General features: G+C 46.0%; 1 protein-coding gene across 1 annotated transcript in view; it reads left to right on the top strand.

Moving 5' to 3' along the window:
- cacna1ia (calcium voltage-gated channel subunit alpha1 Ia) overlaps positions 1-11,622 on the top strand; it is a 109,976-nt gene extending 98,354 nt beyond the window's left edge. Inside the window, exons 32-37 of the mRNA XM_030782955.1 lie at positions 4,862-5,008; positions 8,444-8,581; positions 9,806-9,974; positions 10,222-10,463; positions 10,713-11,329; positions 11,562-11,622. Of these exons, the coding sequence (XP_030638815.1) occupies positions 4,862-5,008; positions 8,444-8,581; positions 9,806-9,974; positions 10,222-10,463; positions 10,713-11,329; positions 11,562-11,622 (1,374 nt within the window). The remainder of the gene's footprint in view (positions 1-4,861; positions 5,009-8,443; positions 8,582-9,805; positions 9,975-10,221; positions 10,464-10,712; positions 11,330-11,561) is intronic.
- The last annotated feature ends 533 nt before the right edge of the window (positions 11,623-12,155 follow it).

Below are 12,155 nucleotides of genomic sequence, written 5' to 3'. Positions count from 1 at the left end.
CTTGTGTTCCGTCACCATGGCAGCAGGTTTGTGTCAGTCAGCGAGGAGAAGAGAGCAAGAGAGAGGCAAACACTCTGAACTGGAATTAATCACCTTTTTAATGAAGTTCTGGACCAGTCATTGACCTATAGAATTAGATCCATCAATAGAAACCCTTTACACACCCCCATAGATTACCGGCTCTAAAAACAGCATGATGACAAATAAAGGAACCACACACACAAACACACACACGAGCACAGAGTGATGAGTCACTGCCTTCTCTTTTGCAGGGCTATAATTGTCTTTACCTGTGTGTTTTTAGCCAGTGTGTGTTATGTAACTGGAGAGAGGGGAGGAGAGGAGCAGGGGAGGGGAGGAGAGAAGAGGAGCAGAGGAATGCTGGTGTGATAGCAGGTCCCTGGCACATAGCACAGATGGACCCTGGCGTAAAACTGACACAAATTATTCACAGTTCTATGAGTGTGTACCTGTGTGTGTGTGTGTGTGTGTGAGAGAGAGAGATGAGTCTGACTAAACAGAGATGAAAGTAGAGAGGAAGAGAAAGGGGGATTGGAGGAAGAGAAAGGCAGTGTGAAGAGATGGATCATAATACCTTTGGGAAGGTGTTACCTGGAGAGACAGCTCAACCGTCTACTGATCCACAGGTTCAGCCTGGTTCTGTCCATGTAGAGCAGAAAGACTGATCGTTAACACAGAGTCTCTAAAGGATTTATACGGCATGAACACACACACACACTCACTCACTCACCTACTGACTCATTCACACACTCTCTCTTTCTCTCTCTCACATACATACACACCCACACATATACACACACTCACACACACACATATGAATATGTACACAGACGCACACATTTTTTCATTTGCACACAGATACACATGCTCCTTGTGGAGAAGGGAGCAACGGTAACACTTTTTAAACAATGAAAATCAAATCTGTTTGTTCAGGGTTTTTGCTGTATCCATCTTGCTTCTCTAATCCACTAAACAAATGTTTTCCCATCAGTACACTCAGCTGAAGCCTCTCTCCACATTGGTTAGGAGAAAACATGTGAATGACGAGGATATTATAAATCAGCATTTCTCAAAATATGGGCCGGGGACCAGCGCTGAGGAAACTGCCAGGTCCCCGTTCCCTTGACTGAACTTCTTGCCTTGAAAATAGTAACATTTTGCTCAAGATTTTAGAATGTTAAGCGTTCCCGCCTGTGAGAGCTTGCTTAACATTCTAGAATCTTGAATAAAATGTTGCTATTTTCATCTGGCGAGTGACAGAAGCACCGAGCATAATTTGACTGGCGCAGCGGCAGGGCTCTGCGGCCTATAATTTGAGAAACATTGTTATAAATGACATATAAGAATGAAAGGATGGATGGATGGATGGATGGAAGAAAGGATAAACACATGGATTCATAGGAGGCACTGATAGCCATCTGATAACTGTACAGATTTTTGTCTTAAACTGAAAGAGAACGCATGTGGCCCTAAGCATGTTGGATATGGCCAGTGTGGAGCGCCTGGGCTCTGTTTCAGTGTGTAATGTCAGTAATCTTTCTCCAGTCACAGAAGAGGGCATAGCCCACACACACACAGACACACTGCAGTATTATCACCCTCTACAGGCCCCTGGAGGGGTAAGAGAGAGGACGACAGGGAGATGGGACTGCAGACAGGAGAGGAGACGTGTGAAAGAGACAGGGTTGGTGTGAGAAAGTAAAAAAGTAAAAGGGAAAGCACTCTGAGCCACAGTTGAAAAGGAGTGTGTGTGTGTGGGGGGGTGATTTTTGGGATAGTCAGCAGAAAATACAGCAGTGATATTGAGAGAAACTGGTGGTGCAGGGAGCAGTTTAAGAAAAAGAAGAAAAGACTTCCAACAGAGAGAGTCTGCATGATGAAAGGTTTTTTTTTGGCGAGAGAGGATGAGGATGAGGAAGATGTGGCCTTTAATAGGAGCTGTAAACTCAGATTTTTGGGGATTAATTTTCAAGGCATTTTGAAATCTGGTGAGTTCCCATCAGGTCAAAAGTCACTGCTGTCACAGAACAGGTATTCACACAACAGAGAGCACCTCCCAACTGCTCCTGTCTCACCTCCCAACATCTCCTCTCTCACCCCAACACCTCCTGTCTCAACCCCCAACTGCTCGTCTCTTGAATCCCAACCAGTCCATCAGATCTCTCGCCCACCCCGGCTGCAAATTCTGACAAAAGGCGAGAGTTTACATTTACAGTTCACTTTCACTTTAGCATATATTTGTAAATGGGTATATTCCATATACGTGTGGCTTTTCTTTGCCTGCTGGTACTTGCAGGAGGCTTCACGCCCACTGATACGCTGACTGGAGTCCAGCAGTGTGTTTCATACAGCCAGTTTCTTTGTGCTGGTGTCCAGTTCTGCTGTGTTTCACCTTGTGGCAGCACGGGGCTTTCGTCATGGCCCTCACACGGCTGTGAATAGAGAGAAAGAGGAGGGGCCAGTGGAGCTGTTTTGGGGAATAATCTGAGGAGCACTGCTCCTCCTGCTCATTAGTATGCATGGGAGTTAGTCCTGTTCAGCCCTAAACATGTTCCCATGGAGCAGCCCAAGCCTCTGTTAGAACAGATCATATGCAGAACACTGCTAGGTGCCATGAGACCACCAAGGTCACAGAGACAGAATTCAACTGCTAATGAAAAGATAGAAAGTCCACACGTACACCGTATCAATATCAAACAGGACGAATATCGTCCTCCCAGCCATCGATCTGCATCTCCACCTCAACACCGGCTCCAGGGCAGAGCAGGTGGGAAGAGGAGAGTGGAAGATGAAGAAGGGGGGATGGGTAGAGGCAAAATCGAGAGGAGGTGAGGGATGGAGGAGAGTGGCTTTACTGTGAGTGCATCTGCTCCTGCCATGTGTAGCGGTTTAATTTGCTATGGGAGAGTGGAGAGGAGTTCTCATTAGGAGGGCAGAGCGACCAGCATGCACGCACACACTCACACTCTGCGTTAATGGAGCCCTACCTGAGCCCAGAGGGCATGAGAACTACAGTACCCATATGCTCCGGCCTTGGCACAAACCTTGCATTTCCCCATATGCTGCATTGTCACGGAGACTATATCACCCATAATTAAGTGTCATTTCACTAAATGCCTAGCCACAGGTGACATGTACATTACCCACTTGCTGAGTTACTGCTGAGAACTACGTTACCCATAAGATCCATCCATTGTAATAATGCTTGAAGTGATATGAACCTGAACAGAGGATATGCTATCCACATACATGACATAATCCAAACTCTCTCGCATCTCTTCATGTAACTGACAGCTACTATTTCCAGAGTTTCCATTTCCAGAGTTAATGTTCCTGTGTTAGAGCGTGGCCGTGGGGCTGACCTCAGAGACGTCTGTCGCTCTATACCCTCTGACATAACTTTATTATCTCCACATTCATTATATACACTTCATCAAATCTGACAATGACCCACAGGCAAATCTGTGGGGGTTTTTTTTGACCGGGATGTATGTTTGTCAGTCCTCTTTAGTGCTGTCTGTGTGCAAGTGTAGAGAACAGTCTATGTGTAACGGTAGCCAGCAAGTAGAGTGCTGCGCAGTGAGTATACCTCACTCCCCGGACACATCCTGTCAATAAACAGAAGACATAAAATAGGAGGGAAAAGACTGTGATATTATGTAACAGTTTTACTGTGTCAGTTTGGCCCCCCGATTCCTTCAATTTCTTCAACACCAATCTGGAGTAAATTGAATATCGAACATTTAATGACGGTGTTTATGAAATCTATCAAAGGGTTTTTGGGGGGGGGGTTTGTCCTTGCTGTCATTTTGTTTATTTCTATTTTCTATAAATATTTTTCAGCTTTTTGACACGCACATTAAGTTGTAAACAGTATGGGCAGAGTAAAGAGCATAAGGCTGTCTGTGTACAGAAATGATGATGTGTTCTGCATACAGACTGTTCCTGTCTGAGTGTGTGTGTGTGTGTGTGTAAATGATTTTGAACTGCATTCATGGTTACAGCTGTGTGCTGTTTGAGAAGTCAGAGAGTCACTGTTTTATCTGTGTCTCTTTCTCTCTGCTTCTTACTGTCATTAGACTGTCATTAGAAATGAGAGACTATATGCAGGTGTGTAGGGCTTCACACTGGGTGGTGTGTGTGTGTGTGAGAGAGCGTATGCGTATGTGCTGTTAAGGCATATTGCTTATACAGAAGCAGAGCAGCTCTTTGAAGCTTGTCTGCAGTAGTCTCTCACAGGCTCAGTCATTAGGAGTAGATCTGTGGCAGCAAAGGAGACCCTCCTCCTGACCTGCACCGTTCATTATGCTGTGTGTGCGTGTGCGTGTGCGTGTGTGTGTGTGTGTGTGTGAGAGAGACCATATGCACGTGCATATGCATATATGTGTGTGTGTATGTATGTGTGTGTATATATATATATACACACACACATACACACTTATTTATTTATTGTGCACGTGTGAATGTGTGACAGAACTGTAAGGTGTGTGTGTGTGTGTGTGTGTGTGTTAGTCCTTATATATTGTCCAACTCTAAAGAATGTCATTGCTTTTGTATGTGTATATGTTTGTGTGTTTGTGTTTGAGTGTGCATCTGTGTGGATATTTGTGCGTGTGTACAAGCTGTAGCTCTAAAGAATATCCTGGCTGTGGGTGTATACACGATGCAGCATATAATCTGAGTTCATCTAATGGAGTCAAATCTCCACCCTGGCCAGGGAGGCTAAACACACCTCAGCCACTGTGGAATGTTGAGTTTATAGTGTAACTCTATTTGCTACATTGTTGTGTATTGTCACAGTGACATGGAGTTTAATATGCAGGTGGTGTTTTGTCTCCAGGAAAACTTGTGGTTGGACAGTGTGTCTCTGCTCATCAAAGACTCCTTAGAGGGGGAAATGCTTATGATTGACAACCTCTCTGGTTCTGTCTTCCACCACTATTCCTCTCCTCCGCTCTGCAAGGACTGCAAGATTCATCCGCAGGAGGTAGGAGAGCTCACACACACACAGCGCGCGCACACACACACACACACACTGTATTTCACACAGTCAGGGTTTGAAATTTTTGGCGTTTACGCATTGCAGATAGGTTTGCAAAATTAAGAAGTTTGGGAGCTCAAACACCCAGGGGCAACAGATGTTAGTCTCTCTCTCTTTCATACACACACACACAGAGAGAGAGAGAGAGAGAGAGGGAGTGACATTTCGGTCATTTTTATGCAGTCTCTGGATAAATGTGTCAATCATTCTGATGGACAGGGAGCAGTTGTTACAGGAAGAGATGCGATTCAGGCAGTAACCTCAGCTCACCTGTCACTCCTCCTCTCTCCATGTCTGCAGTCAGCCCATCAATCTGTCCTCCTCTGTCTCTTTTTCTCTCCTCCTTCTCCCTCTGCCCCTTATGTATGAAATCTGCTCTCTCCTGTCCCACCCTGCTCTCTCTGAAAACACAAACACACCCTTCCACAGTCAACGCTCAACACACTGTGTCCCTTACCTTTACTCCCAACACAGTGTGTCCCTTACCTTTACTCCCAACACAGTGTGTCCTTTACCTTTACTCCCAACACACTGTGTCCCTTACCTTTACTCCCAACACACTGTGTCCCTTACCTTTACTCCCAACACACTGTGTCCTTTACCTTTACTCCCAACACACTGTGTCCTTTACCTTTACTCCCAACACAGTGTGTCCCTTACCTTTACTTCCAACACACTGTGTCCCTTACCTTTACTCCCAACACAGTGTGTCCTTTACCTTTACTCCCAACACAGTGTGTCCTTTACCTTTACTCCCAACACACTGTGTCCCTTACCTTTACTCCCAACACACTGTGTCCTTTACCTTTACTCCCAACACACTGTGTCCTTTACCTTTACTCCCAACACAGTATGTCCCTTACCTTTACTCCCAACACAGTGTGTCCTTTACCTTTACTCCCAACACACTGCGCCCTTTACCTTTACTCCCAACACACTGTGTCCTTTACCTTTACTCCCAACACAGTGTGTCCCTTACCTTTACTCCCAACACAGTGTGTCCTTTACCTTTACTCCCAACACACTGTGTCCCTTACCTTTACTCCCAACACACTGCGCCCTTTACCTTTACTCCCAACACACTGTGTCCCTTACCTTTACTCCCAACACACTGTGTCCTTTACCTTTACTCCCAACACACTCTGTCCTTTACCTTTACTCCCAACACACTGTGTCCCTTACCTTTACTCCCAACACACTGTGTCTCTTACCTTTACTCCCAACACAGTGTGTCCCTTACCTTTACTGCCAACACACTGTGTCCTTTACCTTTACTCCCAACACACTGTGTCCCTTACCTTTACTCCCAACACAGTGTGTCCTTTACCTTTACTCCCAACACAGTGTGTCCCTTACCTTTACTCCCAACACACTGTGTCCTTTACCTTTACTCCCAACACACTGTGTCCTTTACCTTTACTCCCAACACACTGTGTCCCTTACCTTTACTCCCAACACAGTGTGTCCTTTACCTTTACTCCCAACACACTGTGTCCTTTACCTTTACTCCCAACACAGTGTGTCCCTTACCTTTACTCCCAACACAGTGTGTCCTTTACCTTTACTCCCAACACACTGTGTCCCTTACCTTTACTCCCAACACACTGCGCCCTTTACCTTTACTCCCAACACACTGTGTCCCTTACCTTTACTCCCAACACAGTGTGTCCTTTACCTTTACTCCCAACACAGTGTGTCCCTTACCTTTACTCCCAACACACTGTGTCCTTTACCTTTACTCCCAACACACTGTGTCCTTTACCTTTACTCCCAACACAGTGTGTCCCTTACCTTTACTCCCAACACACTGTGTCCTTTACCTTTACTCCCAACACACTGTGTCCCTTGCCTTTACTCCCAACACACTGCGCCCTTTACCTTTACTTCCAACACACTGTGTCCTTTACCTTTACTCCCAACACAGTGTGTCCCTTACCTTTACTCCCAACAGTGTGTCCTTTACCTTTACTCCCAACACACTGTGTCCCTTGCCTTTACTCCCAACATACTGCGCCCTTTACCTTTACTCCCAACACACTGTGTCCCTTACCTTTACTCCCAACACACTGTGTCCTTTACCTTTACTCCCAACACACTGTGTCCTTTACCTTTACTCCCAACACAGTGTGTCCCTTACCTTTACTCCCAACACACTCTGTCCTTTACCTTTACTCCCAACACACTGTGTCCCTTACCTTTACTCCCAACACACTGTGTCTCTTACCTTTACTCCCAACACAGTGTGTCCCTTACCTTTACTCCCAACACACTGTGTCCTTTACCTTTACTCCCAACACACTGTGTCCTTTACCTTTACTCCCAACACAGTGTGTCCCTTACCTTTACTCCCAACACACTGTGTCCTTTACCTTTACTCCCAACACAGTGTGTCCTTTACCTTTACTCCCAACACAGTGTGTCCCTTACCTTTACTCCCAACACACTGTGTCCCTTACCTTTACTCCCAACACACTGCGCCCTTTACCTTTACTCCCAACACACTGTGTCCCTTACCTTTACTCCCAACACAGTGTGTCCTTTACCTTTACTCCCAACACAGTGTGTCCCTTACCTTTACTCCCAACACACTGTGCCCTTTACCTTTACTCCCAACACACTGTGTCCCTTACCTTTACTCCCAACACACTGTGTCCTTTACCTTTACTCCCAACACACTGCGTCCTTTACCTTTACTCCCAACACACTGTCCTTTACCTTTACTCCCAACACACTGTGTCCCTTACCTTTACTCCCAACACACTGTGTCCTTTACCTTTACTCCCAACACAGTGTGTCCTTTACCTTTACTCCCAGCACACTGTGTCCTTTACCTTTACTCCCAACACAGTGTGTCCCTTACCTTTACTCCCAACACACTGTGTCCTTTACCTTTACTTCCAACACACTGTGTCCCTTACCTTTACTCCCAACACAGTGTGTCCCTTACCTTTACTCCCAACACACTGTGTCCTTTACCTTTACTCCCAACACAGTGTGTCCCTTACCTTTACTCCCAACACACTGTGTCCTTTACCTTTACTTCCAACACACTGTGTCCCTTACCTTTACTCCCAACACAGTGTGTCCTTTACCTTTACTCCCAACACAGTGTGTCCCTTACCTTTACTCCCAACACACTGTGTCCATCACCTTTACTCCCAACACACTGTGTCTGTTACTGTTACTTACAGCTTACAGCCTCTTAATGCCAGTCTTTCAGTTTCAGTCTTTCAGCTCTGATTCCACAAAGCACACATTTCAAAGGCTCCAGAATAAAATGTCAAAATATAATTAAGATAAGAAACAAGAGGGAATAGACAGGCACAGCAACAGGCTAAGAAACTCATCTCTCTCTCTCTCTCTCTTTCTCTCTCTCTGTAGGAGATCAGTATGGCTGAGATTGAGCAGGTGTCTCTGTGTTCGGAGCAGCTCTCTGACAAGTCCTTCTCCCCAGTGCTCCCAGAGCAGTTCGATCTGGACGAACAGAGCGGCCTCCAGTCAGCAGACACGGAGGGCATGGTGGGTCACCTTTAAATGGCTCTCCTCTCCTCCTCTCACAACAACAGATTCTCCTCCCCTTCTCTCACAACAACAGGTTCTCCTCTCCTCCTCTCACAACAACAGGTTCTCCTCTCCTCCTCTCACAACAACAGGTTCTCCTCTCCTCCTCTCACGACAGCAGGTTCCTTACTGTCTGCTGACAAACAACTGCACTGTCCGGAACTGCCACAGCTCGAGCTTAGTTTGGTTTCCCTGGTCACAGAAAACTGAAATGACGTGTGTGACTTTTCACTAAATGCTTCATATGGATGGCATTTGATAGCAAATGTGTTTGGGTCGCATTGAATGTAAAAAAGTTAAATCAAGTGAAAACAATAGGCCAACCTGGTTCATGGCTTTAATTTATTTATTTATTTATTGAGTCAACTAAACTATTGGGCCCAACTTTTGAGTGTTAAAAATACCTTGAAGCAAGGTTATTGTTATCTATTATTATTAATTTTTTTTCAGGTTATCTTTAATTTGTCGTTTTTCCATAGTGTAGGGTTGTGCAGTGATCTCCAGTCAGAATTTGGAGGGCAGAACTGTTCTGTCTGTGTGCAAGATATTTTTTTTTATTCCAAAACCAGTGAAGAAGCTGATAGATGATTGGGCAGTGTCAGCATGCACTGGCCTCGTCCTTTATGACTTAACCAGTTCCCAGTCAGTTATGAATTTCACATAGAGAGACATGGAGGAAAATATAATCCCTCAAACGGAAGCTCTCAGCTGTGCAAAACGTGTCTAATCCTGAAAAGACTGTAGCTTAGTCTGTGTGTCAGTGACTGCATGTTCAGGTCTGATCCCTCACCAAAATCTCCCATAATCTCCCCACTCATGCCCTTAACACGAGCCTCAATCAGCCAGAACGGCCATGAACTCACTGTAATTAGGCGAGAGGGAGAGAGAGAAATGAAACAGCAGGAAAGGTCCACATGAACGTTCAGTTTCTCTCTGTGGTTAAGCATCTGCCTTGGTTTGCTGTTCTCCCAGTGAGAGGGGAACAGAGCAGGAGATTATCAGCAGTAGGATTTAAATGCATCCGCTCATTATTGGGAAAGCTATGTAATAGTTTGTTAATCTTTTTCACTGTTGTGGACTCACATTGATGTGAAGCAGGTTGCTCTATGAACTGTGAGGAGAACTGTGGCACGTATAGAGGAGTAGTGAGAGCTCCTTACATTCTCTCCTTTCTGCACACAGGAGGAGAAGCCTAGTGGTCATGCCCACAGCTCAGAGGAGGCTGAGGAGGCAGGAGAACCTTTGGGGGTTCACAGTGCAGGTGCAGAGGAAGGGGAGGTGGTATCAGAGACTGGAGCGAGAAGACGGCCTCAGCGACAGCTTCAAAGCAGCCCCACGCAATGCAGTATGGGTAATGCCGATCTCCCAGAGACTAAACCATTTTTACAGTGCTCATGTTAGATTTTACAATGGTATGTATGTGTTTGTTTCGGTGTGTGTATGTGTTCGGCCGTTACATAAGGACATAAGGAATTGAATTAGAGTGACAGAAGCACATTTAGTGAAATGTAATTGTTAGGAAAGATGTGTTGTTGGCGTAACGGATGGTAAGGTAAATTGTTGACATAGCATGTGGGATTCTTTCTCTCTATTTAAAGGTGGGATCCAGCCAAACAGCAGTAGATGTGGAGGAGGTGATGGAGGATGTGAAGCTGGTACCAGTGGTTCCTCATCTCTCTTTGGCCTGCCCTCAGAGTTTTTCCACCCTGCGGCTGCCGCTTTCCCTGCCCCCCCCAGGTCTCGGCCAGGCCTCCGATCCCGAGGGGTCAGACTCAGCTCCCCTGCCTCCTGGGCCTCCCTCCGCTCCCCTGGAGCAAACACCATGATGCTCATGGCACAGGTTTGTGTTCTGAAACCAGCAACACTTTGGTCCACAAAAATGCCTAAAAAAGGCAAACAAACCAAAAAAAAGACAGAAACTGACAAAACATGAAATACTACCTTTCTCAGATTTCTTGGAAACAGTTATCAACACATTTTACTGTGAAACTTAAGAATTTTATCCTAAAAGGGCTTTAAAATGGCCTCTTTCTGTTGGACTTTTCCATTTTTATATCGTGTCTCACGTTTGTCTCTCCTTGACTCTCAGTACCCGTCACACAGTGACTCGTCCCTGGCCACGGGGAGCTCAGAGGGGAGTCTACAGACCACTCTGGAGGAAGGATTAAGCTTCAGTGTCTCTCCGTCTCTGAACCTGGACCCATCCTCACTTTTTGCCTCCCCTCTCCCCAACCAAAGCGCCAGCCCCTCCATAGACACCCTCAGACCCAGCTCCCCGGCCGCGCATCCCCTCCAGGCCACCAGGGTGCAGCAGAGGGGTCAGAGTTGCTGCAGTGGCAGAAGCAGCAGTGGGAGCACCAGACAGGACACTGCGCCCCCCTGTGAGGAGGATTTGGGGATAAGTGTTGACTGTCAAAGCTCCAGCCAGGCCTCTAACAGCACACAGCTGTCTGAGACACAGAGTAGTGTGTCCCTAACCTCACTACAGTCGACCAGCACGCTGGCACCCCACTCTGTGAAGAAGTGCAGCAGTACCGGCAGTCTGGAACAGGGGGCGCTATCAGCCAGGGGCAGGGAAGGGCAACAGCTATTTGGAAAGGAGCTCCAAGAATTTCTTGCCAACCCATGGGCACAAGACAAAGGAGGAATAGAAGAAGGAGAGAACGAGCAGCTGGAAATGAAAGAATCGGAAAGGAAAAGAACAAGGCAAAAAACACTAGTGGCCTCCAGAAAAAAAAGATGAAACTGTTTTCGTTTTTTGGATTTTTTTTGGTCACTCCGTACCAATGCCCACTACCGCCCCTCACTGCCTGTTTTTTTGGCAGAGAGCAACTTGACATGTGATGTGTTCCGTATTCCAAACAAAAATCTCGCTCTCTCTTTATCTCTCTCTTTTCATTTCTGACCTGTTCCCATTTTGTATTTCCTTTTTTGGGAGTGTGGTTCTTGTTCCAGCTCTGGACGTGACTGGAGGAGGTGGGGGAGAAACCCAGCTGTGAGGAAGAGGAGCATTCTTCACTCTACAGGACAGGAACAGCAAAGGGATGGACCTGCTGATGGTGGAAATCTGGAAACTTGCTCAGTTAAATCAGGGATTTAAAGTAGTAGTAAGGTTTTGGATATTAAGAAGATTAAGGAAATATATGACTTGGTTCTACCCCTAGCGAACTACAGTTTTAAATGCAAGATAGGATGAGGCTTTCTAATGCCATTCAGAGAATCCGTTACAAAGACATATGCTAATGAGGTGCTTGAGAAAAGAGTTTGTCTTGTTGAATAGACTTCAGGACAATATTTGGATGGTACAGAGGAAGAAGGGGGTGTGCTGGTCATCGTGATCAGTTGTTTGTGTGGGTGTGTGTGCGACAGAGAGGGAGAAAGAGATAGAGGGCAAAGAAAACAATTTACATTCGAAAACCTCTATGGGCCCAGTGAGGGTTCTGTGATATCCAGCATGTCTGTTGGCAAACAGGAAACGCCAGAAGAAACAAAATGGTGGAGTCATTCTTAGTTGACAGTCTTCTCAGTCAAG

Source organism: Chanos chanos, chromosome 8 (genome assembly GCF_902362185.1).
Source record: "Chanos chanos chromosome 8, fChaCha1.1, whole genome shotgun sequence".
Lineage (NCBI taxonomy): Eukaryota > Metazoa > Chordata > Actinopteri > Gonorynchiformes > Chanidae > Chanos > Chanos chanos.
The sequence above is the reverse complement of the archived record's forward strand: the minus strand, read 5'-3'. Positions and strand labels throughout refer to the sequence as shown.